Source organism: Phaenicophaeus curvirostris, chromosome 23 (assembly GCF_032191515.1).
Source record: "Phaenicophaeus curvirostris isolate KB17595 chromosome 23, BPBGC_Pcur_1.0, whole genome shotgun sequence".
NCBI lineage: Eukaryota > Metazoa > Chordata > Aves > Cuculiformes > Cuculidae > Phaenicophaeus > Phaenicophaeus curvirostris.
Window position 1 is genome coordinate 6,919,990 of NC_091414.1, and position 23,340 is coordinate 6,943,329.

A 23,340-nucleotide genomic window follows, 5' to 3' on the forward strand; every position below is an offset into this window, starting at 1 on the left:
ACTTGCCTCCCTTTTCTCCTTCAACAAATGTTCCCCTTGGAACCTTTTCCAAGGCATTTCCCTTGGATATAAGTAGGGTTAATAACTGTCTAATTAACCTGACTCTAATTTGGGAGTTAGAATTAGAGGAATGCCCTGTGAGGCCAGCATGCCCACAGGATATCCCATCACACTGTCCCAGAGCAATAACAAATGCCCCCCAGTCCCAGACTCCCCTGTGCAAGGGCTGCTCTTTCCATCCCTGCCCTGAGGAACCCTCATTAGCGCTCAGCAGGTTCTCTCAGTGCTGCAAGACTCTGGTGCTCAGGGTTTCAGAGGGCATCCAGAACTCTGTATGGCTTTAAATTGGGTGGGGGAAGATTTAAATTAGACATTAGGAAGAGATTGTTCACGATGAGGGTGGGGAAGCCCTGGCCCAGGTTGCCCAGAGCAGTGGTGGCTGCCCCATCCCTGGAGGGGTTCAAGGCCAGGTTGGATGGGGCTTGGAGCCCCTGATCCAGTGGGAGGTGTCCGTGTCCATGGCAGGGGTGGGACTGGATTGGGCTTTAAGGTCTTTTCCAACCCAAATCATTCCATGATTCGATGACTCCTCCTGCTCCAGAGAGCTGAGAACTTTGGCCTGGCACTTCAGTGCATACCAGAGTACCTAAGGCTTCAGGCTGCAGAGAGAGGGTGATTGTAGGACTTTTCCTTGTTACTGGCTTCTCCAGCACTCATTTTGGTAGCGCCAGTCTGTCCCGTGGTGCTAAGCAGCTCCTCCCCTCCAGGCAGGTGACCCTGTGTGCTGGGATATGGTGGGAGGTGATGCTAGATCGAGATGTGTTTCTCTTCCCTGCTTTCCTACCATTTTTCATCGCTGCACCATCACAGCCAAAAGCAACCCAGGACTTTTCTTACTCCCAAACCCAGATGGACATGGACTGATTTTTCAGGTTGCCAACACCTGAGAGGTCACACAACTCTGCTAGCACCTCCTCTTCCACCCCAATGCAGCAGCAAAAGAACAAAAGGGAGAACTTAGGCTTGTGTCCTGGGATATTGGCAACGGATGGTGTGGGGAGAGTCAGAGGCTCCTCTGTCTGGTTCAGAGCCAAATCATTGGCTTGTTACTGCTGAGCTTACATAATGAGCGAAGAGGAAAAGACCCATATTGACCCAAATCTGTTTTCTGCTTCTTTTCAGGGAATCTGACTAAACATATGAAGTCAAAAGCCCACAGCAAAAAATGTCAGGAGATGGGCGTGTTGGTATCTTCACTGGTGGATCTGGAAGCCGAAGAAGGTAAAATCTTTCGCATTATAAACCTGCTGTTGTTGCTAAGAGAGAGCAATGTCCATTCAGGCAGGAGACGTGTGTCCTTTCAAAGTTGTGGAGCAGTTTTGTTCACTTCAGGCTCCTTCCAGCATCTAAGGGAGGATTTCTGCTTGCATGGGGTGGGTTACGAGGCCATCCCAGGAGGCTGCATCCATGGGACATGAGCCCGTGTCTCCCTGCAGGGTGCTTTGCCTGTTTGTCTGAAGTATTTTAGCTGGCTGTACACAGGGACAAGAGGAAACAGATGGGTAGAGAGAATCCTGTGTTCGGCCCAGGGCTCTGCTTGTGAGCTATACACATCATAAACTGTGGATCTGTGGCGTGAGAAGGTGCTTCCTGGTATTTAGGGGTATCTCTAGTAGGGAGTTCAGACTGCTGTGCTCTGGAAGTGCTTGCGTCTCTCCGGGCCATGGAAGGAGTCTCGGAAGCAGCAAAATACTCAAATACTGTGTTCAGTTTTGGGGCCCTCACTACAAGAAAGACCTTGAGGGGCTGGAGCGTGTCTGGAGAAGGGAATGGAGCTGGGGAAAGGGCTGGAGAACAGGGGTTGTGAGGAGCAGCTGAGGGATCTGAGGTTGGTTAGCCTGGAGAAAAGGAGGCTGAAGGGAGACCTCACCACTGTCCACAACTGCCTGAAAGGAGGTTGTGATGAGGTGGGTCTTGGTCTCTTCTCGCAAGTGACAGACGATCAGATGAGAGGAAATGGCTTCAAGTTGTGCCAGGGCAGGTTCAGATTGGACATCAGGAAAAACTTCTTCACCAAAGTGGTTCTCAGGCACTGGCAGAGGCTGCCCAGGGAGGTGGTGGAGTCCCCATCTCTCAAGGTGTTTTAAAGATGGGTAGATGAAGTGCTAAGGGTTCTGGTTTAGTAGTGGACAGGTACGGTTGGCGCTGATGATCTCAAAGGTCTTTCCTAACCAAGCGATTCTATGATTCTGTAAGAGCAGGACTCACCCCTGAAGATGAATTGCATGAGACTGTGAACCCCGACTTTGCTGTTGCAAACACAGTCTGGTGGGTGAAGGATCCAAATCAATCCTGGCACCGCTGGTTAGGATTTGACAGCGTATTTTACTGGAGCTGAAGTGCTAAGCATGAATGCAGGAGTGACCCTTCAATGTGTGGCTTATGCAGGCCATGGTGATGTTCTTGAAGAAGGGATGCACTCCAGCAGTATAGAGGTGTTAATGATTCATAGAATCATAGAATCATAGAATAACCAGGTTGGAAGAGACCCACCGGATCATCGAGTCCAACCATTCCTATCAAACACTAAACCATGCCCCTTAGCACTTGTCCACCCATGCCTTAAACCCCTCCAGGGAAGGGGAATCAACCACCTCCCTGGGCAGCCTGTTCCAGTGCCCAGTGACCCTTTCCATGAAAAATTTTTTCCTTATGTCCAGCTTATATCTCCCCTGGCGGAGCTTAAGGCCATTCCCTCTTGTCCTGTCCCCTGTCACTTGGGAGAAGAGCCCAGCTCCCTCCTCTCCACAACCTCCTTTCAGGTAGTTGTAGAGAGCAATGAGGTCCCCCCTCAGCCTCCTCTTCTCCAGGCTAAACAACCCCAGCTCTCTCAGCCGTTCCTCATAAGGCCTATCATTCAGAGATGATATTAATGATTCCTCCTGAAAGGACCTCCAGAGAAGGATTTTTCCATCTTCTAAGGACCTGCCCATCCCAGGAGACCCCAAATTACCAGTGCAAACCTGGGCTGTGTCTGGAGGAACTTGGAGCATGAGCGGCTCCCATCCCTGCAGGCAGCCCCAGCCTTGACCCTGAAACCCTGCTGGAGACCTCAGTGTGCCAGGGTGGGGTGTGAGCAGGATGAGGGCAGCTGCTTCCCTCATCCTTCGCTCTCACATGTCTTTTCCATGTGAGGGTGAATCTCCTAGATCAGAAATTATCTGGAAGACTTCTTAGTAGGGAAAGAGCCAGCAGAACTAAAATAACATGGTGCTTTGACATTTAATGGCATTATTCGCAGCGCTTTACAAGAAGATACATTTACCCTGACTCACCTGCTTATTTCTTTCATTTACTTCTGCACAAACACACACACAACATCTGTTCGAAGCTCTGTAAATTCAGGAGTCTGGCTGTTCTGTGAGAAGGATGCATGACTCTTGTATTTAGTAATTTCCGCCCTGCTTTATAGTATCTGCAGCTGAATTTCCCTGAAGTCATCCCAAGAAGCAGATCTCCTCCTGGGAGCCTGGGCAGCATCAGGCCGGAGTGTGATGACTGTGAGCACTCCTGTCTCCATCAGAAATGGGGAGAGAAAGGTGTGGAAGATGTCTGAGCTGGAGGAACATGGGGAAATCTCATGTATATTTAGCCCTTGGAGCTAAAAATGTATATACTACCCAAATTATTGGAGGCTGCACTCTGACAGCTGTGAAGGGTTGGGTTATGTGTCCCCAGGGAACAGTTAGATGATTTTATGATTGTTATTCTGTTTCCTTTAGCCAGACCCCGAGTATTCTGGGCTGGAGCCACAGTTGAGGAATGATGGGGAAGAAGCCTTAGGGGTCGTGGAGCTCCAGTCCTCATGAAATTTTGGGTCATCCGCATCTGCCTTCAGCAGGGTCATTTGGGTTTATAGGCAACACTGCACATAGCAGTGACAGAGGGAAGAGAGGCTCTGGAAGCACAGGACTGTCTCTGTCATGGTGTATTTATTCCTGGCTAAAACACTCAGTGCCACAGAGCAGGGTGGTGTTTTCTGTTTGCATTGCGTTGCAGGCTGGTCGTGTCACCACTGACCCTTCCTGGCTGCCACCCCAGAAATCTCAGTATGAAGGCAGCTCTTGTGGTTGCTTTCAGCACTTTTTTCTCCCTTGTTTCCTGTTCTCCCCCCAAACAATTTTGTCTCACCCCAAACAATTTTGATTCCCCCATCTCCGAGATTCATTCTGCCACAGCCCGCAAGGCTTTGTTGACAATGGGTTAAAATGAACTTCATAAAACACACGGCGCCAGGGTTATTTTTATAAAGCGAACATCAGCTGAGCAAGTACTGGAGACGGTGCTGCGAGCCAGGGAATGTTAACTCGGCAGGAACAACAAACAGCGCTTATCACCCTGCTCCCCTGCTGAGGTCAAGTCCATCAGAGGCTTTATTGGGAAAGGGGCTGGTTCCTGGGACATGAGCAGTGTCACATGCTTCCTGCTTCATAGGCAATTAACAATCGCTAAGTGTGTTTCCCTCCGTAGCTCGTGGTGGGAACAGGGTTACTCTGCTGCAGGGTGTAGCCCTTGTGCCACAGCGGGAGCTCACGGTGAGCACCATCTGAAGTGCTTCAAGTCTCAGGCTTTGGGTATCAAAGCTCAGAAATGCCGTCCCTCACCATGTGCTTTGTCCTTGGGGTATCTCCATGCTGGGTAAACTGTGTTGGGGGCTTGTGCAGGCACTGGGATGCTATTGTTTCAAACTGCAGGAGCAACCAACAAGACATCTGTGGTTCAGGCCATCTACCACCCTTCCAAAAACATACTGAGCAGAGTTTGGCAATTAGCGTGCGTCTGAGACCATTCCTGCAGAGGATGTCAGACATCCACCCTGTTTTGGTGCCACAGAGGTGTAGAGCAATCTGAGAGGGCTGCAGGGCTTGTGTCACTGTCCCAGGACAAACGTGGCCCAACTTGCCAGCAGAGAACCTATAGGAGATAGCTGAGAAGTCCCACTGGCTGACCAGTCCAAACCCCAGTGATCCCCACTGGAGTGGTACCAATGCCCTTTCGCTCCTGGGTTCTGGTTCAAGTAGAGTAACCTGGGCAGTCAGGGGAAGAGGACATGGGGGAAAGAAAGAGTCCTGTGATATTATGAAGGCCTTGGATCTGTTAGAGTGAGTCCAGAGGAGGCCACAGAGATGACACATGGGCTGGAGCACCTCCTGTACGAGGACAGACTGGGAGAGTTGGGGTTGTTCAGCCTGGAGAAGAGAAGGCTGGGGAGGGGCTCTTGAGGTGCAGGGATAGGATGAGAGGGAATGGTTTTCAGCTGAAAGAAGGGAGATTGAGATGAGATTTTAGGAAGAAATGTTTTGCTGTGACGGTGAGGAGGCCCTGGTCCAGGTTACCCAGAGAAGCCGGGGCTGTCCCATCCCTGGAGGTGTCCAAGGCCAGGTTGGATGGGAATTTGAGCCTCCCCATGGCAGGGGAGGTGGAACTGGATGGGTTTTAAGGTTCCTTCCAGCCCAAACCCTTCTATGATTACCAGACCTCTGTGCCCACTGTCACGGTTCCTTTCCTGACAGGTACAGGGTACAAAAGTCTCTCCCAGGCCACACAGAATAAGCATCTAACCAAGGCTAAGGATATCTGACCTGGCTGACAGCGTGCCACTCTGCCTCAAGGGATGGCTTCCTTCCTTTTAAATCTGCTTGTACTCTTGGCTTTTCCCCAGGTCTTCAGAGCAACCTTTTGATCAGAGACATGCTGTACTTGTCCTGGCCTTTCCACAGGGGGGCATGGCCAGAAGAAAACCCAATCAGGGCTTTTGCAATAGCTGCCCCAAGGGAAAAGTGTTGGTGTGGTGTGAGCAGGGGGAGGCTGCTCCTGTGTGGGGCTGGAGAACTACTTCAGCCCAGGAACTCGCTTAAAATAATTGATTAGCTGATGGGCTCCAGAAATCTCTCCTTGCTGTTGTACCATCCATCCAGTGATTATCCTGGTAGGGAAAGAGGAAAGTGTCTCCTGAAATGTTGCTTGCGTGACTCTGAAAAGTACAACTGTTATTTTAAACCTTCCCATTATAGTTAATTAGAACTAATGAATTGTATTAATGGAGTGTCACTTTTGGAAACCTGCAAATCAGGAGTCCTGTTGTTGTTGCATGTAATTGCAGGCTTCTGAGGGCAGGATTGCAAGGGCTCACTTCACTGGTCCTGGGGATGCCTTCAGTCATCATTTCCTTCAGTCACTTATCCCTGGGTTTATACAGGGTTAATTGTAGTGAACTGAGTGACCCCTTGGGGGAGTGGTGTGAAAAGCTGGTAGGAACACTCTGCTTGGAAAAAAAACAGAAGTCTGGCAGGCAATGAGGCTGATGAGGCTGAGCTGGGCTCGTGGAATCATAGAATCATGCAATGGTTTGGGTTGGAAGGGACCTTCAAGCCCATCCAGATCCATGGGCTTGGATCAGGTTGCTCCAAGCCTCATCCAACCTGGCTTTGAACCCCTCCAGGGATGGGGCAGCCACCCCTGCTCTGGGTAACCTGGGCCAGGGCCTCCCCACCCTCACAGCAAAACATTTCTTCCTAAGATCTCGTCTAAACTGAGACAGCAGATCTAAACAAAAGCCCAAGGTGGATCTAACTGGCATCCCCATATCAGCTGGGAAAGATGAGACCATCAACTGGGGAACCTTTTTTCGACCATTATTGGTCCATGACTGCTTGGGGCTCAACATGTGCTGGTTGAACACCAGTCTAGCCCAGCAAGGAAGGGCTCTACCAGAGGACAGGAACCCATTAGCTTTCGGAAGGGACTCCTCTCCCATTGTTGCTGTTGGCTGAACGGCTGCTTGCTGGAATGTGTTGCAATGTCTGGGCTTTATTGCATTATGCAAGCAAGCCGTGTAATTTTAGAATTACAGAAAATATACAGTCCCCGTTTCCTCCCATTGATGAAGACCATTTGTGTTTGTGTAAAGGAGACAGTTTGCCAGGAAGGAATGCAGGAAGGTGAAAAAGGGAAGATGTACCGGGCATTTCCTTTCATAGAGTCACAGAATGGTTTGACTTGGAAGGGACCTTAAAGCCCATCCAGCTCCACCCCCTGCTGTGGGCAGGGACACCTCCCACTGGATCAGGGGCTCCAAGCCCCATCCAACCTGGCCTTGAACCCCTCCAGGGATGGGGCAGCCACCACTGCTCTGGGCAACCTGGGCCAGCGCCTCCCTGTCCTCATTGTGAGGAATTTCTTCCTGATGTCTAATCTAAATCTTCCCCCTTCAAATTTTAAGCCATTATTCTTCATCCTGTCACTCCAGGCCCTTTTAAAAAGCCCTTCCTCAGCTTTCCTGGAGCCCCTTTCAGTACTGGAAACTGCTCTAAGGTCTCCCTGGAGCCTTCTCTTCTCCAGGCTGAACAACCCCAACTGTCTCAGCCTGGCCTCATAGCAGAGATGCTCCAGCCCTCAGATCATCTCCGTGGCCTCCTCTGGACTCGCTCCAACAGATCCATATTCTTCCTACGTTGGGGATTCCGAACTGGAATTTTAGAACAGTTTGGTTTGGAAAGGTCCTTAAAGACCCATCCAGTTCCATGTCCCTGCCATGGGATTCTTTCCTTACAGCTTCTCTTTTACCCGGTTAGAGATAACACTGGACTGAAATTCCAAATATTGTGCCCCTTGAGTAAGGAGGCCCATTGATCACAAATACCAAGTAAGTACTGAATATAGCAAGTGAGAAGATGGTCAGAAAGTCCTATTTTTTACTGTAATGGCTGGGGATATTTGGGTGGAAGAGAAAATAATATAAAAACGACAGAAAGGTGCATGAGAAATCCGAGTTCACAGCAGATCCACACACCCCCTGTTCTTAGAGCAGTGGATTGCAAAGACCCTTCCCCTGTGTAACCACCATTCCCTCTTTTCTTTCCAAGGAGGCTCAGAACAGAGCTGAGTGAGGACTATTTTAATGAAAAAAAAAAAAAAAACAAACCAAAAGATGACTATTTCCACGTGACATAAACCGGCATGGGAAGATCCCTGTGCTTTCCTTTGGGGGCAGACAGGGAGGGAGCAGCAGTTGCTAAACTGCCCTGGATTATTTCATACCAGAGTTCTATTTCCCTTGAATGTTTTTATTGCTATTTAAGGGGCAGGAGAAAGTAAGGGCTGTTGCTATAAAAGGAGCCTGGAGTATAATTCTTTACTCCCGCGTTGGGTTTGTGTGGTGTGATTGCATCAGTTTGGTAGAATAGCACACGTGTAATGAAATGCAGCCCTCAGACACAGGGCACATTTTCACTACCCCTTCTTTTGTCCCCTCCCCATCTCTCCTTCCCTCCCTTCTCCTGACTTGTCCTTTCCCTGCCTGTTAGCTCAGCAAAATGCATTTCAGTTGCAAGAAGCCAGGGCTCAGGTCTGAGCTCTCTTTCTGCCTGCAGGGAGGCCAAAGCAAACTCCCTTTGGGCTGTCCCCAGCCTTCACTGAAATGTTTCCCTCAGTGGCAAATGCAAACAGCTTCCCAGCGCGGAGCTGGCTTCACATTTCCCTCACTCTGCACTTCTGACCTTAGCCTGGCCAGCGCTTGGCCGTAGTGTGACTGGGGCCAAGGAAGGAGACCACACAGGACAATGAGGACAGGCTGAGAGATGGCGTTCTTCAGCTTGGAGAAGAAAAGCCTCTGGGGAGACCTTAGAGCAGCTTCCAGTACTGAGAGGGGCTCCAGGAAAGCTGGGGAGGGGCTCTTGATCGGTGAGTGCACGGATAGGATGAGGAGAAATGGGTTTCAGCTGAAAGAGGGGAGATTGAGATGAGATCTTAGGAAGAAATGTTTTGCTGTGAGGGTGGGGAGGCCCTGGCCCAGGTTGCCCAGAGCAGGGGTGGCTGCCCCATCCCTGGAGTTGTCCAAGAGCAGGTTGGATGGGGCTTGGAGCCCCTGATCCAGTGGGAGGTGTCCCTGCCCACAGCCGGGGGTGGAGCTGGATGGGCTTTGAGGTCCCTTCCAGCCCAAACCATTCTGTGATTCCATGACAAGACTCTCGGAGCCATGTAGGACAGGCTGAGGCTATCACTGCCTGTCCATCCTGAAGCCCATAGATGTCAAACCCTGAAACCAGAGGCAGGGAGCAGCTTCTAGCTCTGGTGGTGAAATGCATTCCTTCTCCAAGCAAGAAATATGCACAGTTCATCCTATAATGGAGAGGACTGGTCGTTTAGAATAATATTTGTTCTGAACTCAGTTCCTTTGGGAGTTTGTGGACAACACGCCACTGGATACGGGGTCCAGCACACCATCATTACACAGCATTGCACAACGCGAGGCAGCCTTTTGGTGGAGAGCCACTGGCTGCGACTCGATGCCGTATGAGTTCTGTGGGAGGTCTCGCTTTCGCCTGGATAACAGATACTTTTGGAACAGGGTGGGTAGCAAATGAGATGCATTTCATACTCACTCTTGGGTGGATAATTGGCCCTAATGTCTAAATACATGTCTAATTTCAGTGGCGTGGCCAAATACTTCATAAGCAATCACTAGTAAGGTCCTGTCATTCAAAATAAACCAAATTAGCCTTGTTATCCATAGATCACAGTGACTTCTCACTGCGCGGCCACGTCCTCTTCTGAAAACCACCCTGTCTGCTGCAGGCAGGTGTGGTCCAGCCTCAGTGTTAGCTCTGTTTAGCTTCCCCTCCGGCTCATCCTGCTGACTGATGGCAGCTCTGAATGGAAAGCCTTTTCAGCGTTCATCAGAGGAGGATGTGTCCTAGGCTGAACTGATGGGCAAAAGAGGCCAGCAATGGCTCAAAGTCCAGGCGGAGATCCGTGACTAGTGGTGTCCCTCAGGGATCTGTACTAGGACCAGTGCTGATTAATATCTTAATCAATGATATTGACAATGAGAGCGAGGGCACCCTCAGCAAGTTTGCAGATGACACCAAGCTGAGTGGTGTAGTTGCCACATTACAAGGATGGGATGTCATCCAGAGGGACCAGGACAGGCTGGAGAAGAGGGACTGTGAGAACCTCATGAGGTTCAACAAGGCGAAGTGCAAGGTCCTACACCCAGGTCGGGGCAATCCTGATTTTCAGTACACGGTGGGGGATGATGTGATTGAGAACAGCCCTGCAGAGAAGGACTTGGGGGTGCTGGTCAAGGAGAAGCTCGACATGAGCTGGCAGTGTGCGCTCACAGCCCAGAAGACCAACCGTATCCTGGGCTGCATCAAGAGAAGTGTGGCCAGCAGGGTGAGGGAGGGGATTCTGCCCCTCCATTCCTCTCTTGTGAGACTTGATCTGGAGTATTGTGTCCAGTTCTGGAATGCTCAGTGTCAGAGGGATATGGAGCTGTTGGAATGGGTCCAGAGCAGGGCTACAAAGTTGATCTGAGGACTGGAGCACCTTCCCTACGAGGGCAGTCTGAGAGAGTTCAGCTTGTTCAGCTCGAGGAAGAGAGAGCTCCGAGGAGATCTTATAGCGACCTTCCCGTACCTGAAAGGAGTCTACAAGAAAGCTGGAGAGGGACTGTTCATAAAGGCTTGTGGTGATTTGATGAGGGGAAACAGGTATAAACTGGAGAGGGGCAGATTTAGACTAGACATTAGGAAGAATTTCTTCACTATGAGAGTGGGGAGGCCCTGGAACAGGTTGCCCAGGGAAGTTGTGGCTGCCCCATCCCTGGAGGTGTTCAAGGCCAGGTTGGATGGGGCTTGGGCAGCCTGATCTAGTGGGAGGTGTCCCTGCCCATGGCAGGGTGTTGGAACTAGATGGTCTTAAGGTCCCTTCCAACCCGAACTATTCTATGATTCTGTGATTAGCTACCTGACTTCACACAGGTCTCGAAGCAGAATCCAGACGCTCCCTTTCCAAAGCCAGGGGCCAAGCAAATCATGGAATCATAGATTCCCAACAGCTGTGCACGCGTAGTCTTGGTGCTTGGCACAAGCAGAGTTGGAGCAGTGGGGGTTTGCAGGAAAGCCTCGTGACTGTGGGATTTTGTTGAGCTACAGTGACATCCAGTGGCTGTTCCCGGTGGACCTTTCCAGGCTGAACTTGCCTTTCTGCCAAGAGTCCTGCACATCTGGCATGGGGAAATGCAGATTTTTCTCAGTGCAGAGCAGCAGGAGAGCCAGCAGCAGACAGCTTGGGAGCTTGGTACCCATCACAGAAAGCTGCTGCTGGCTCTTCAAGCAGAAGAGCTATGCTGTATTTTTTTACCTGCAGATTTATTCCAAATCCTTTAGAATCTGCTTTCTGCGTGCTCCTCGTTGTTTACAAGCATCCTTGTGCAAGGCCTTCTACAGATTCTGACACAAAGAACCTTCTGCATCACCACCAGGATTTATCAAAAGAAGGAAAATCCACGGTGGTTCTTCCAGCCTATTGCTTGCTTCTTATTAAAAGTCCACTTTTGCTAAGGTTGAACTGTCACATAATCTAGGGAGGAAAAGGTCCAACAAGTGGAGGGTGGGAGCAATCATCTCAGCAACTTTTGTGTAGGTGGTTTGTAGTCACCAGTGCAATAGAGAGCCCACCAAGTGGGCACCAGCCACAGGAAGCCCACCAAAGGATGGTAATGCTGCTGTTCTCCTCATCTACTAAAGCCTATTTGAGTTTCCAGAGAAAGGCAGGCAGGGTGTATGAAGGTGTTGAGGTGGAAGGGACCAAGGGCTGCTTGTGTTCACAGAGCAATGGCTGGAAATAAAATTAGGATTGAGTGGGAGATGCCAAGTGTGGGATTCACTGGGATCATTTGGATTAGAGTTGCAAGACTTTGAAGGACGAGATGACCCGATCTAGGAAATAGCTGGTCCTCTCTCCTCTTGTCCCCTTAGATTTTTTTAGCCGGTTTAGCGCAAAAGTTGTCCCTGTTTGTTTTACACTCTCTGTCTTGTGTTTGTCCATCCCGCCAGGAACCAGTGAAGACCTATTCCAGGACTCTGAGGGGCAGGAGGGATCTGAGCCAATTGAGGAACACCAGTTTTCAGACCTAGAGGAATCTGATGATGATGATGACAATGAAGATGATGAAGATGAGGAGGAAGAGGAGAGCCAAGATGAGCCACCTTTAAAGTTGCTGGAAGTCAAACATACCACCCTCCCAATGATGTACTCTTCAGGTGGCTCTCCATCTTCTCAAGAGGAAGGCACTGAAACAGCATTGTCCTCAGCCCAAGAAACTGTTTCCAGCAGCCAAAAAGTAGGCGAAGGCCAGCAGGCCTCCTCCTCAGGGCTGGAAACAAAGTGGTCAGCAGACAGCAGTGACATTGCTGTGTGCCACAGCTTCTTGAGTCTCCACAGACCAGCTTTGACCTCCACAGAACAATTGGCTTCTGCCGAAAGAGAGTCTGTCACAAGGCCACAGATGTCTTTAGTTATGGACCTGTCAACCTCAAAAGACACCTCCCCGAGAAAAAGGTGGTCTCCAAGCCAGGAATCTGGCAGAGGTGGTGGCAGCAGCAGACCAATGCTAGCGAGAAAGCACCTATTAACCAAAAATGAAACTTCACCCAAACGGTTTTCACCAACTGGAGAGCTGTCTTCTCTAAGGTGCCTGTCTCCAGGGAGAGGGTTGTCTCCTTGCCAGCGAGTCTCTCCCAGGAGGGAGGCATCTCCACTGAGATGTGTGTCACCAAGACTTGAGCTGTCGCCCAGCAGGCATCTTTCCCCCAGAAGAGAGCTGTCCCCAAGAACATACCTTCCACCAGAAGGAGAAGTCTCCCCTGGGAGGCACTCATCACCGAGCAGAGAGATGTCATCAGTCAGATATTTATCACTGAAGAAAGTCTTGTCTCCAGGCTGTTCAGAGTCGCCTAGGTATCCATCCCCCGGGAAAGAGGACTTGCCTGGCACTAGCAAATCAGCAGATGACAAAGTTCAAAGCTCATACCAGGCCCAGCATGGGATATTATCTTCGATGCCTCTACCTCACAGGTTCTTTGGCAAAAACGTACAGCTCTATGAGTCCAAGCTGGTAAGTTCAAGTCCTTCTTGCTTTCCTGTCCCAGCAGTACATTCTCTGATATGGTTTTTAATGAAGGTTGCTATGCAGAAGTGTACAGGGACACTGGCTGGGACTGACGTCACAGGTAACCCCGAGAAAAGAGACAGCGCTGGGGTTTGCACCCATTTTGGTCCTGCCCATCTCAGTTGAAGAGGAATAAAGTTGTCCCTTCTTCAAGGGTTTATTTACACTGCTGACCCAACCAGTCTCCTGCTGAGACAAGCAGTAAGGAGACCACTTCATAATGACTGTTTGTCATTAAGAGGCTTTTTTTTCCTGGAGATTTCATACCCATTTCTGAGATTTCCCCAGCTGAGGTGAAGCTGGAACCATTTCTCACTGGTCTGTGCCCTGAGCTCCTCATTGCACTCGTTGCTGACTCCTGGGCAACATCCATACCCAGCCAACTCTTAGATCAGCTGCAGAACAATGTTTGTTTGGCCATCTCTGATTTCATCTCGCTTCTCTCTTCAGTAGAGAGAGGCGTTTCCCACTGGGTCCAGAAAATTACTTAATCTCTCTGCTGGACATGACAAATCCTATGGGTAAAGGAAAATTGCTTGTTCCTCCCACTGCTACAGGCAAATTAGATGCTGGGTTTGGTGGAACATTTCCCATTTCTCCTGAAGTGTCTGGCTCTCCTGTAATTTGTGCTGATGCACAGATTCAGTTGCTGCAGTTGCTCCACTGTGAAACTGGTGTGAGGAGAGACTCACTAGGGACTGCACTGGGAAGAGAAGGGCCTTTATACAACCGCTGGAGAACTTGTCACATCAAATGCTGACCCAGATCTTCTCCAGAAAAGCCAGGCTGCCCAGTGTGCATTTCTTCCATGTCTATGCTAACGTTCCAGCTCTTGGTGCTGCCTTCTTTCTGCTTTCTGCTCTGAGTGTTACCTTCTCAGACACTGCCCTTTAGTTTAGGTCCAAACTTTTCCTTTTTGATGCTGTTTCCCTTTCCTATCTTTTAACTTGCTGTGGTCAGTCACAGGGCTGTGGAAACCCTGGTCCTTCAGCTCCAAAGTATCTCAGTCAGGAAAACCACCCACTACCCCTGCTTGTAGCAAATCCTGTAAGTCCACAGTAGGAGACAATGTTGTCTACCCCTGCTTATCTGCCCATTCACACTTTTTAACTTACGCTCTCTCACACATCCCTTTTTGCTCCATTTTCCTGCTCCTTTTAGGCACTCAAAGTCACCACTGTTGTTTATCTCATATGCTTCCAAAACAACAATAAAGACCTGAATGGGAATCCTTCCAGTTTATCAGCGAGATGGACAGCTGGACTTTCACTGCAAAATTAAGTCCCCGGTCAGGCTACAAGAAGAATGAAGATCAGAGGTGGATTTGTCCTATCCAAAGTGGAGCACTGTGCTCCACACTGGTGCTCCAGGCATTGCTTAGAAACTTGGCAACCCTCATAGCTTACCTTGAGTGCAAGGCGTTCTGCCAAGTCTGTGCACCAAGCCTGACTGTGAGCACCTCTCCCCACCGGCTCTTGCATCTCCTGGTGGCTGTTGCACCATTGAGATGATGTGTTTTGGGGTTTCCCAGCATCCCCATTGTGATTCTGCCAAGACTTCATGTGGGTTAAGCGAGATTTAGCCAGTGTTTGGGCTTGTAACCTTTGACCACTATCTTCTCTTGCTTTCCCTTCTGTTCTTTTTCACTGCTTTCCTCTGTCATCTCTTCATAGAGAGCCAGCTCGCAGGCTCGTGCAATTCTCAATATTCCTACAAAGAAACAAGCCCCCCAGTGAGTCCTCACATTTTCTAGCTAACCCCGTCTTAATGGAAAGCTGATTTCAGTTTCTGTTGCATCCTCTTCTTGGGAGTCCTGTCTAGGGGTTTAGTTGTAACCTCATCACTAATTACTCCATTTCTGTTTAGCCGCATATCTCTCCATGATGTACATTAGGAAACTATGTGAAGCACCGAGAGAGAAAGAGGAAAAGGTAAAATGGTAGGGACTTAACCCTTGATTTCTACAGACCACACCATGAGGGTGGTGGTGGGGACCACACTGATGGGTGTGCTTTGTGTCTAATGAGAGTTAATGCCATCTCTCACTCAGTCCAAAATATCCCTGCGATTAGCAGCTGTAAGGATGGAATCCTGCTTTAAGAAAGTACAGTAAAAATAAATCACACTGTTCTGAGCCCTCTGAAACCCCATGTACTGAACGGGATCCAAAGCGGCTCAGATTCCAGGACTCTGCAGGGGTTTCAAAGGCGACTCCAATCTTAGGGGTAATGGTTTTAAACTAAAAGAGGGCAGATTCACACTAGATGTAAAGAAGAATTTTTTTTAAATGAGGGTGGTGAAGCACCAGCACAGGTTACCCAGAGAGGTGGTGGCTGCCCCATCCATGGAGACATTCAGGGTCAGGTTGGATGGGGCTCTGAGCAACCTGATCAAGTTGAAGATGTTCCTGCTCACTGCAGGGCGGGTGTGGACTGGATGGGCTTGAAAGGTCCCTTCCAACCCAAACCTTTCTATGATTTTATAATGAACCAAGCCTGAACCAAAGCTCTGGATCTGTGCCCCAACAGACAGTGGGCTTACATGTACCCAAAAGGCAAATGTCATGGGATGTGTTGCTCCTTACCTTAAAGGTAAAAAAATATCTTCCTCAGTTGATTGATCTCCCTCAAATTAGAATAAAAAATTAAAGAAACTGATCTTTATAGTGAGCATTAATGATGCTATTGCTGTAACTTGTGTGTTGCACTGACTCAGCTGTTTCTTTTCCCTCTCCGGTGCAGAAGATAGAACCACGAAGCCCAACATGCTCACCTGGCATCACTCAGCCTGTCTGCTCCAGACCTGTGCAGGCACCTCATGAGATACATGTCCACGCTCCCAGCCGAGGGGAGGAGAATGTCTTCAGCCATCTCCCGTTGCATTCGCAACAGCTCACGAGGACCCCGTATCCCATGATTCCCATCGGGGGCATCCAGATGGTCCAGGCGAGGCCAAGCACCCATCCCAGCTTGATGCCAAGCTCAATCGTGTCCCTGCAAGCGGGATACTTTGCCTCTGGTGGCAGCGGCTTCGCAGAGTTCAGCCGGGCTCCCGAGAGGGACAAGGAACCACAGGTCCCATGGGAGCCGTCGTCGGCGTCCGTCTCCCCGGTTGCAAAGGTTTCTAAATACACACTGTCCCCAGAGCTTACGAGCAGAGAAGAGAAAACAAGGACTAGTGAGCTTCAGCAAAAGACAGACCAGGAGGAATACAGGGTAAAAATGTTTGCTGAGTCTAGCCAGGCGGAGCAGGCAGGCTGCTCGGCGTCCCCAGCCAGCCCCAGCCCAACCGACGAGCACTCTCCAAAGCCTTCGACAAGCGGGGAAGAACCCTTGATAAAACCGGGCAAGAAGCAATCGGGCAGCTCGAGCACTTCTTTCGAATCATCCTGCACTTTCATCTCAGATCTCCCCTCCCAGCCGCTGGACCGAAGCAGCAGCACCGGCTGCCTCTCAGAGCCCTCATCGAGCCATTCGCACGCCCAGCCGTTCACCGTCCGGAGGAGAAACCTCTCTGGAGAGCCCAGTCGCCGAGGGGGATCCTCCAGGAAGAGCAGTCCACACCTAGAGCACGCAGATTTAGGTCAAACTCAAACAAAGGTGGATGAAAACACGGGAAGTACTTAAACCTCCACCATCTGTTCCACCTTTAGGCTTCCTCTGTAAAATCAACAGACATTTTCAACACTATTTCCTTTAGTATAATCCTCGCTATACGAAGCACTCTAGTGAATGACCAAACCCATGGAAGATTCCTGGTTTTCTTTGTCCCAGTCTGGTATAATCTCCACATGTATGCAGTTACTTGTGCCTTTTTCTATACCTTTTGTTGCTTGAAATGTACAAAAATGTTTGAGGCTGTGAATATTTTTTTAGAGTTTTTGGGAAAGGGGTTTGTTAGACCTTGTCTTCGTTTCTTTTTTTTTTTTTTTGCCATTGAGGTGTGCGTTCTTATGGGCCTGAGAGATGCAGAAAGGAAAGGGTTAAGCATTTTAAGAGGAAGAAGATGCACTGAAAACAAAAACAAAACAGAGAAAACTTTTTTTATATTGATTAAATAATTAAAAAAAAACCAAACCCCACACCCTTGCTCCTTGTGTACAGAAGTTTATGATTCATATTTATTATAATTTAATTCTCGCAAAGTGCTTGTTTTCTTTTTTTCTCGCATCCCTCTGATCGCCTATGGTTGTGCTTTAAAAACTTGAGACTGCTTTACATTGGAAAAAACAAAAAAAAGTGTTTACCCTGAACTTGTACCTGAAACTCGCACTTCCTTGAGGAGGGGGAGGTTCGTGCCAGAGAGAAATTGTCCCTCGAAAGAGAGAAAAATACATCCTGAGCATCCCTCCCTCCTGCAGAACCCAGCAAAGCACTTTTCTTAAAAGGGACACACACACAAAAAATGGTTTTTCTTCAAAGATTTCACTGCAAGAACATAGGAATGTATCGAATGTAGAGCCGGTGTCGGGGACGGCGGCTCTTGCTGGACGAGCCGGCCTCCTGCTTGCTTTAATCCTTCCATCCCGATGCCCCGGCCAAGTCCTGCCTGTGCCTGAGAGCCCCTCTGCTCCGGGGCTCGGAAGCCCTCTCTCAACACCCTCCTTTGGTTTAAAAGTGGGAGCAAACTCCTCCTTGCAACTGATTTATCCTCCTGAACATTTGAGTTGAGGCCCAGCTCCCTCCATCCCATCCCATCCCATCCCATCCCATCCCATCCCATCCCATCCCATCCCATCCCATCCCATCCCATCCCATCCCATCCCATCCCATCCCATCCCACTCTCCCCTGGCTGGTTTGGCCCCGTGGGGCTCTAGGGATGCAGGAGGAGTTTGTGCTCTGCTCATTTTCCTGCCTGCCGCCCCGTGCCCCACGCGGGACTCTGTGTCTTATTTGAATTCTATTTATTTATTTAACGGGAATGTCCTTTCAGACCTTATTGTGCAGACGGACCTTTTTGGTTTTGGTGGTTTGGAAGCAAAAAGCTATGATGCTGGGTGGTTTTGTTTGCAGTCAGCTTGTTCTGCATGCAGAGAAAAGTTTTCCAGAGCAGATTTTGACTTCTAAGCATCCATAGCGAAGCAATGGCCTCTACTGCCAAAAAATACCAAATACAGAGAGACCCAACGAGCTGGTCCTCTCTGTCACATTAACACACTTTTTAAAACACAAACCTTCAATACATGTTTGTCCTAGCAGACTCTTTACTACTTCAGAGGGTTTTCTGGGCTATGGAATCTGTACAAACCTCTTTTTTCTTTTTTTTTTTTTATTTTTTATTTAAACAGCAACAAAAAGAAAAAAAATATAACTATTTAACCAGTGGACCAGTTCTTTCTTCTTTCAGAGCTGTTCCAGTTTATCGGGTACGTAATATGCTTTTTAAGAAAAAAATAAAATACAAAAAAAATAAAATAAAAAAATAAATGAAAAGAAATCAAATAAAACCCTGACTGAGAACATATTTCCTTGCCAGACTTGACGAGCTATGAACTGTTCCCGTTTCACGGGCAAATGATATAATTTTTTTAATGATCTTTTGTGATTTTTTTTTTCTTTTCTTGTAAAGGGAATTCAGTATAACAGAAGATATCATGGAAATAACATTAAGGCTGTGACACTGACCAAACCGACGTCCAGAACCCTTTTATACCTTAATTAGCACTTTTATCAAGTTTCCCTGTGGCCCATCTCCCCCTCTTTGGCCCTGAGCCTGGGAGCTGCTCCTGCTTTCAGCTCCCAGGGTGGGAGCAGGGGCTGGTGGTTCAGCTCAGCCTAGCAACTCCGTTCAGTGAAACGCTTAAGCACCAGCTGAAATCCTACTCAGGCGTTAAGCGTAGGCTTAATATCCAGATGCCTCGGAGCGCAGTGCTCAGCCAGGGTTGGTGTGAGCATCCCTAGAAACCATCCACCATTTGACTTTCCCAGCTTCAGCCACTTCCCCCTCGTTGCCCTTGTCACACTCTTAACATTCTTCCAAGGTAGCTTTTTTGCATTTAATTTTTTTTTAAATATACATATATATATAAATTGTACATAAAGAAAAACAGTGCAGAAGTTGTGCACCCTGTGTCCTGCTTTTGTTAGGTGCGTTTGCCACGAGCTTTGGGCTAGATCAAATTTGCTCAGCATCTTTCTGTAACCTTATCTTAATCCTCGACCTGTTGATACTTGGCATGGGATTTTTTTTAGTCTCCCTTTGTCATTTCTCCATGATGGGGAGAAAAAAAGGCCCAGCAAAACCCAGTCATTCCTTATTACATGGTTTTCTTGCATTTATTGGTGCGGTTGATTTTTTTATTATGATTATTTTTGAAGCTTTCCCAGCAGCTCAAGATCAGAGAATCATAGAGTCACTAAGGTTGGAAGAGACCTCTAAGATCGTGCACTCCAACCATCAACTCAATGAGTTGTGCGTGTCTGATGAGTTGAAGCTTTTCTGCATCTCGGCTGCAGAGCATCCAGGCCGGCAGCAGAGCAGGGTTGCGTGTGACCATCCTGATGTCCTCACCTGTGGCCAGAAAAGAGAAAAGAAAGGAGTTTGGAAAAGGGTCGTGAAGCAGTGAGGTGCTCCCCAGGTCATGCCCTGCTTGGCCCTGGCAGCCTCGGGGGCGTGCGGGGACTGCTGAAAACTTAGGAGATGGGTAAAACAAACCCCAAGGCTGTGCCGAGTCTTGATCCGGTTCAACTTCTCAGCGGGCACGGCAGAGGAGGCTCTGGTGGGGGTGAAATGGTGCTTCATGCTGTACCTAACAGGCACAATATGGCCTACTGGATAGGCAAAATGGTCATAAAAAACCCCATATTGTATATTTAAGGGCTAATTCTCACACTGACCGCTCAGAACTCCACGGGAAGGGCGTCCTCCTCCGCGCCGGCACCAGCATCTCCGTCTGTGGGCAGGGTGAGCAATCCAAGCACGACCTTGTGCAAATCGTGCCTCCCTTCTGCCTCGGCCTCAGCCAAGGAGCACAGATCCACTGATTTTCATTGAGTTGTGCATTATTTACAGCGGGGCTGAGGACCCAGCCATCGCTGGTGGCTGCTTTTCCTCTCTGTGTCACACTTGGTGAAAGCTCTTTGCAGCTCACAGCTTTTAGCATCGCTCTAGGCGTCTGTTCTGACTGCAAAACAGGGGTCATAAATCCCGATTTAGCCTGCACAAGGGCTGCAGGGGTGTAGGTTTGTGTCTGTACAGACACTTGGCAAAGCAGTTAGCAGTATTATTTCGAAGAGAATGTATTAATAATGCAAATTACAAACCAAAGCCCAGCCCTTCCTTTCCATCAGTAGGTGGAAATAAAATCCTCTGCTTTTTTTATGGCAGAGGTTCTTAAATTTAGAGTCCATGAAGGCACGTGGCCTCCAGAGACTGCTGCTCCTCTTCGTTATGTAGCTGGTTAATCAACCAGACCCCTACAATGATATTCCCTTCCCGGGTAAGCTCCTGCTGCAGCCCATGGACACAGGTACTAATGGCAAATGGATGCTCTGGCATCCAAGAAATCGCTCTGCGCAGAGGACTTGGCCCGTGTTCTTAAATAACTCCTCGAAGCAGTCATGTGAAGTACCAAGCCTTATAATATCCAGAGCTCATAAAGCCCTTGTACCTTGGCTTATGCCTCAGTGTTTCTGGAGTTTCAGTAATGACTTTGTGCTTAAGCATGACTTTAGCCTCTTCTCTCAAGGTTACAGAGCTTGGTGTCTCGCAGGACTGAGGAGCTCATGGGAGGAGGAGAGGGGGGCCATTGGCTCCCTAAAACAACCCGGTGCCTTGAAATAGATCTCTGTCAGCTCTAATTATTCACAGATTGTTGGCTGGATACCCAGGAACTACAGCAGGAAACTCTTAAAAGTCGTGATGAAGTAGCTGTGACTTTATGGCTTCTGACTGGGAAATGTATTTCATCACCTGCTCCTGAGAGGTGACATTTCCAACCCTGCTGTCTATAAAGTCACACTCCACAGCCAGCACTCAAGCTCACTGACAACAGCTCTCATCAGTCCCAATCCCTGCTCCCAGCCCTAAGGCTGGGAGGTGCTGGTGGGCAGAGCTGGTGGGGCACCAGCCTGCGTCCACCAGCGTGAAGCCACCGCGCACCTTCCAGTTGGCCATCAGCTCCATCGGAGCGGTGGAGGGCACCACTGGCCACCTCCCCATCGCTTCTCCGTCCCTTCCTCCAAGAAAAAGTCTGCAAACGAGTTGGTTGTCTCTTAATCCGGCTCCTATTTTACCTGGTTTTCATTTTAAAGCCACAGAAACAGCTCCTGAACAAGCAATATCCTCGGTCGCATCAAAGTCGTTAAAGTTATTCCAATTTCCATGCACAATCCTGGATTTGATCTAGCCCTTTCCTGTTGTTCTTGCAATAGTTTTTCATTTGCTGACTTGGTTTCATCATGTGCTTTTCTTTTTTTCTTTTATTTTTAGTATTTCCACCAATTGCACAGTATTTACAAATAAACCATAGTGTAAATTATTTACAAAAAAAAAAAAAGAAAAAAAAGAAATAAAAAAATCGGTCCTGGTGGCATAAACCCAATCTGTTTAAATTCCTTGAGATATGATGGCACTTACGATCACTTTAGTAAATGTAATGTAAATAATAATAATAATAATAATGATAATAATAATAATAATAATAATGTGTAAGCAAATTTAATATACATGGTCTCATGTAAGATAAATATTTGCCTTTTTTTCTAAAAGGTGTATGTATTCTGTAAGTGGGATAGTCTGTAGAAAGTTTCTATATGTTCTTAAAATGGCAATACATTCCAAAAAAGGTACTGTAAATATGTACAGCGTACGATGTAATTTGGTAGTTTTGCCTGTAATTTTATTTTAACTCCGGTTTCTACATTTGCATCTTGCAATGTCTGTATGGTTATATCAGTGCAAAAAAAAAAATGCAGGTAAAAGCACAGTCTGATGTATAAAACAAAAAAGCAAACAAAAATGACAAAACAACAAAAAAAGGACAAAAAAAGAAGAAAAAGATACTCAGTATTTGATGTTTGTGACCCTTATTGTAAATGACATCTGTACTGTGAATGAGGAGTTTTTACAGTATAATATTGCCTTTACTACAGCTCAGATTGTCTGCTCGGTCTGAGCCTATTTTTAAAAAAAGAAGCATGTTGGAATAAATTTTAAAGTCCCAACATATCCCTGCGTGCATGCCTGGCACTCTTTAATTTTCCTTTTATGCAGCACCGGGCTGTCAAACGATGGAGGCGAATGCAGCTACCCCTGGGTGAGGTTCCACCCACCCCTCACAAGCCATCACCGCCGGTTCCATGGGAAGTTGCTGCCCTCCAGAAATGCTACAAATGGCCTCAAGCTCCACCAGGGGAGATTCAGGCTGGACATTAGGAAAATAAATTCCACAGAAAGGGTCATTGGGCACTGGCAGAGGCTGCCCAGGGAGGGGGTTGAGTCACCTTCCCTGGAGGGGTTTAAGGGACGGGTGGACGAGGTGCTGAGGGACATGGTTTAGAGATTGATAGGAATGGTTGGACTCGATGATCCAGTGGGTCTCTTCCAACCTGGTGATTCTATGATTTTATGAGTCTATGAAATACAATTTTTCCAGTGTTTCCTCCTGGCAGAGCAGAGGCAGCGAGGCAGAGCAAGGTGGGGGATGCTCTGCAGAGGGCAGATGGAACTCTGTGAATGTCGTCTGCACAGCCTTGTGCAAGCAGGGAAACATAGAATTGTGGAATGGGTTGGGTTGGAAGGGACCTCAAAGCCCATAATTCCATCCCTCATGGGCACCTCCCAGTGGATCCAGTTGCTCCAAGCCCCATCCAACCTGGCCTTGAACACCTCCAGGGATGGGGCAGCCACCACTGCTCTGGGCAACCTGGGCCAGCAAAACATTTCTTCCTAAGATCTCATCTCAATCTCCTCTACTTCAGCTGAAAACCATTCCCACTCATCCTATCCCTGAGAAAGACAAAGGAAGGGCTGGGGAAGCTCATCTGGTCTTCATTTACTCTCTCAAAAGCCACATTTCTACATGAAGAGCAGGGAATGGTGTTGGTGGCAGGGTCACAAACCTCTGCCTTCCTCCTCCTTTTGCAGCTTTTCTTAGTTTTTAAGCTATTCATCCCTCACTGAGGAGGAAAGAGCGTCCCAGATCCCAGCATTCAACTAGGGGAGCAGTTCCCTGCTCCCTGCCTCAGTTTCCCCAACTGCAGACAGTCGGCCTTGTAGGGCTGAGAAAACTCCAGGGGTAAAAGCAGATGCACAGCCTAAGGATGCCCAGCTTTGGGTAACATCTCCTCTAGGGCCCTTCTGTGGTGGAAAGGCTTAGAAAGCT

At 48.5% G+C, this 23,340-nt stretch overlaps 1 protein-coding gene across 8 annotated transcripts in view; it reads left to right on the forward strand.

Moving 5' to 3' along the window:
• The window catches only part of HIVEP3 (HIVEP zinc finger 3), a 305,688-nt gene extending 287,902 nt beyond the window's left edge, over positions 1-17,786 (forward strand). For 7 of the 8 annotated variants that reach the window (XM_069875196.1, XM_069875195.1, XM_069875199.1 and 4 more), the window contains 3 exons: positions 1,183-1,281; positions 11,901-12,961; positions 15,757-17,786. In XM_069875196.1, coding sequence (XP_069731297.1) covers positions 1,183-1,281; positions 11,901-12,961; positions 15,757-16,641 — 2,045 coding nt within the window. In that variant the 3' untranslated portion in view covers positions 16,642-17,786. Of the gene's footprint in view, positions 1-1,182; positions 1,282-11,900; positions 12,962-14,881; positions 14,947-15,756 lie in introns of all 8 variants that reach the window. The other variant, XM_069875202.1, reaches the window with a different exon arrangement.
• The last annotated feature ends 5,554 nt before the right edge of the window (positions 17,787-23,340 follow it).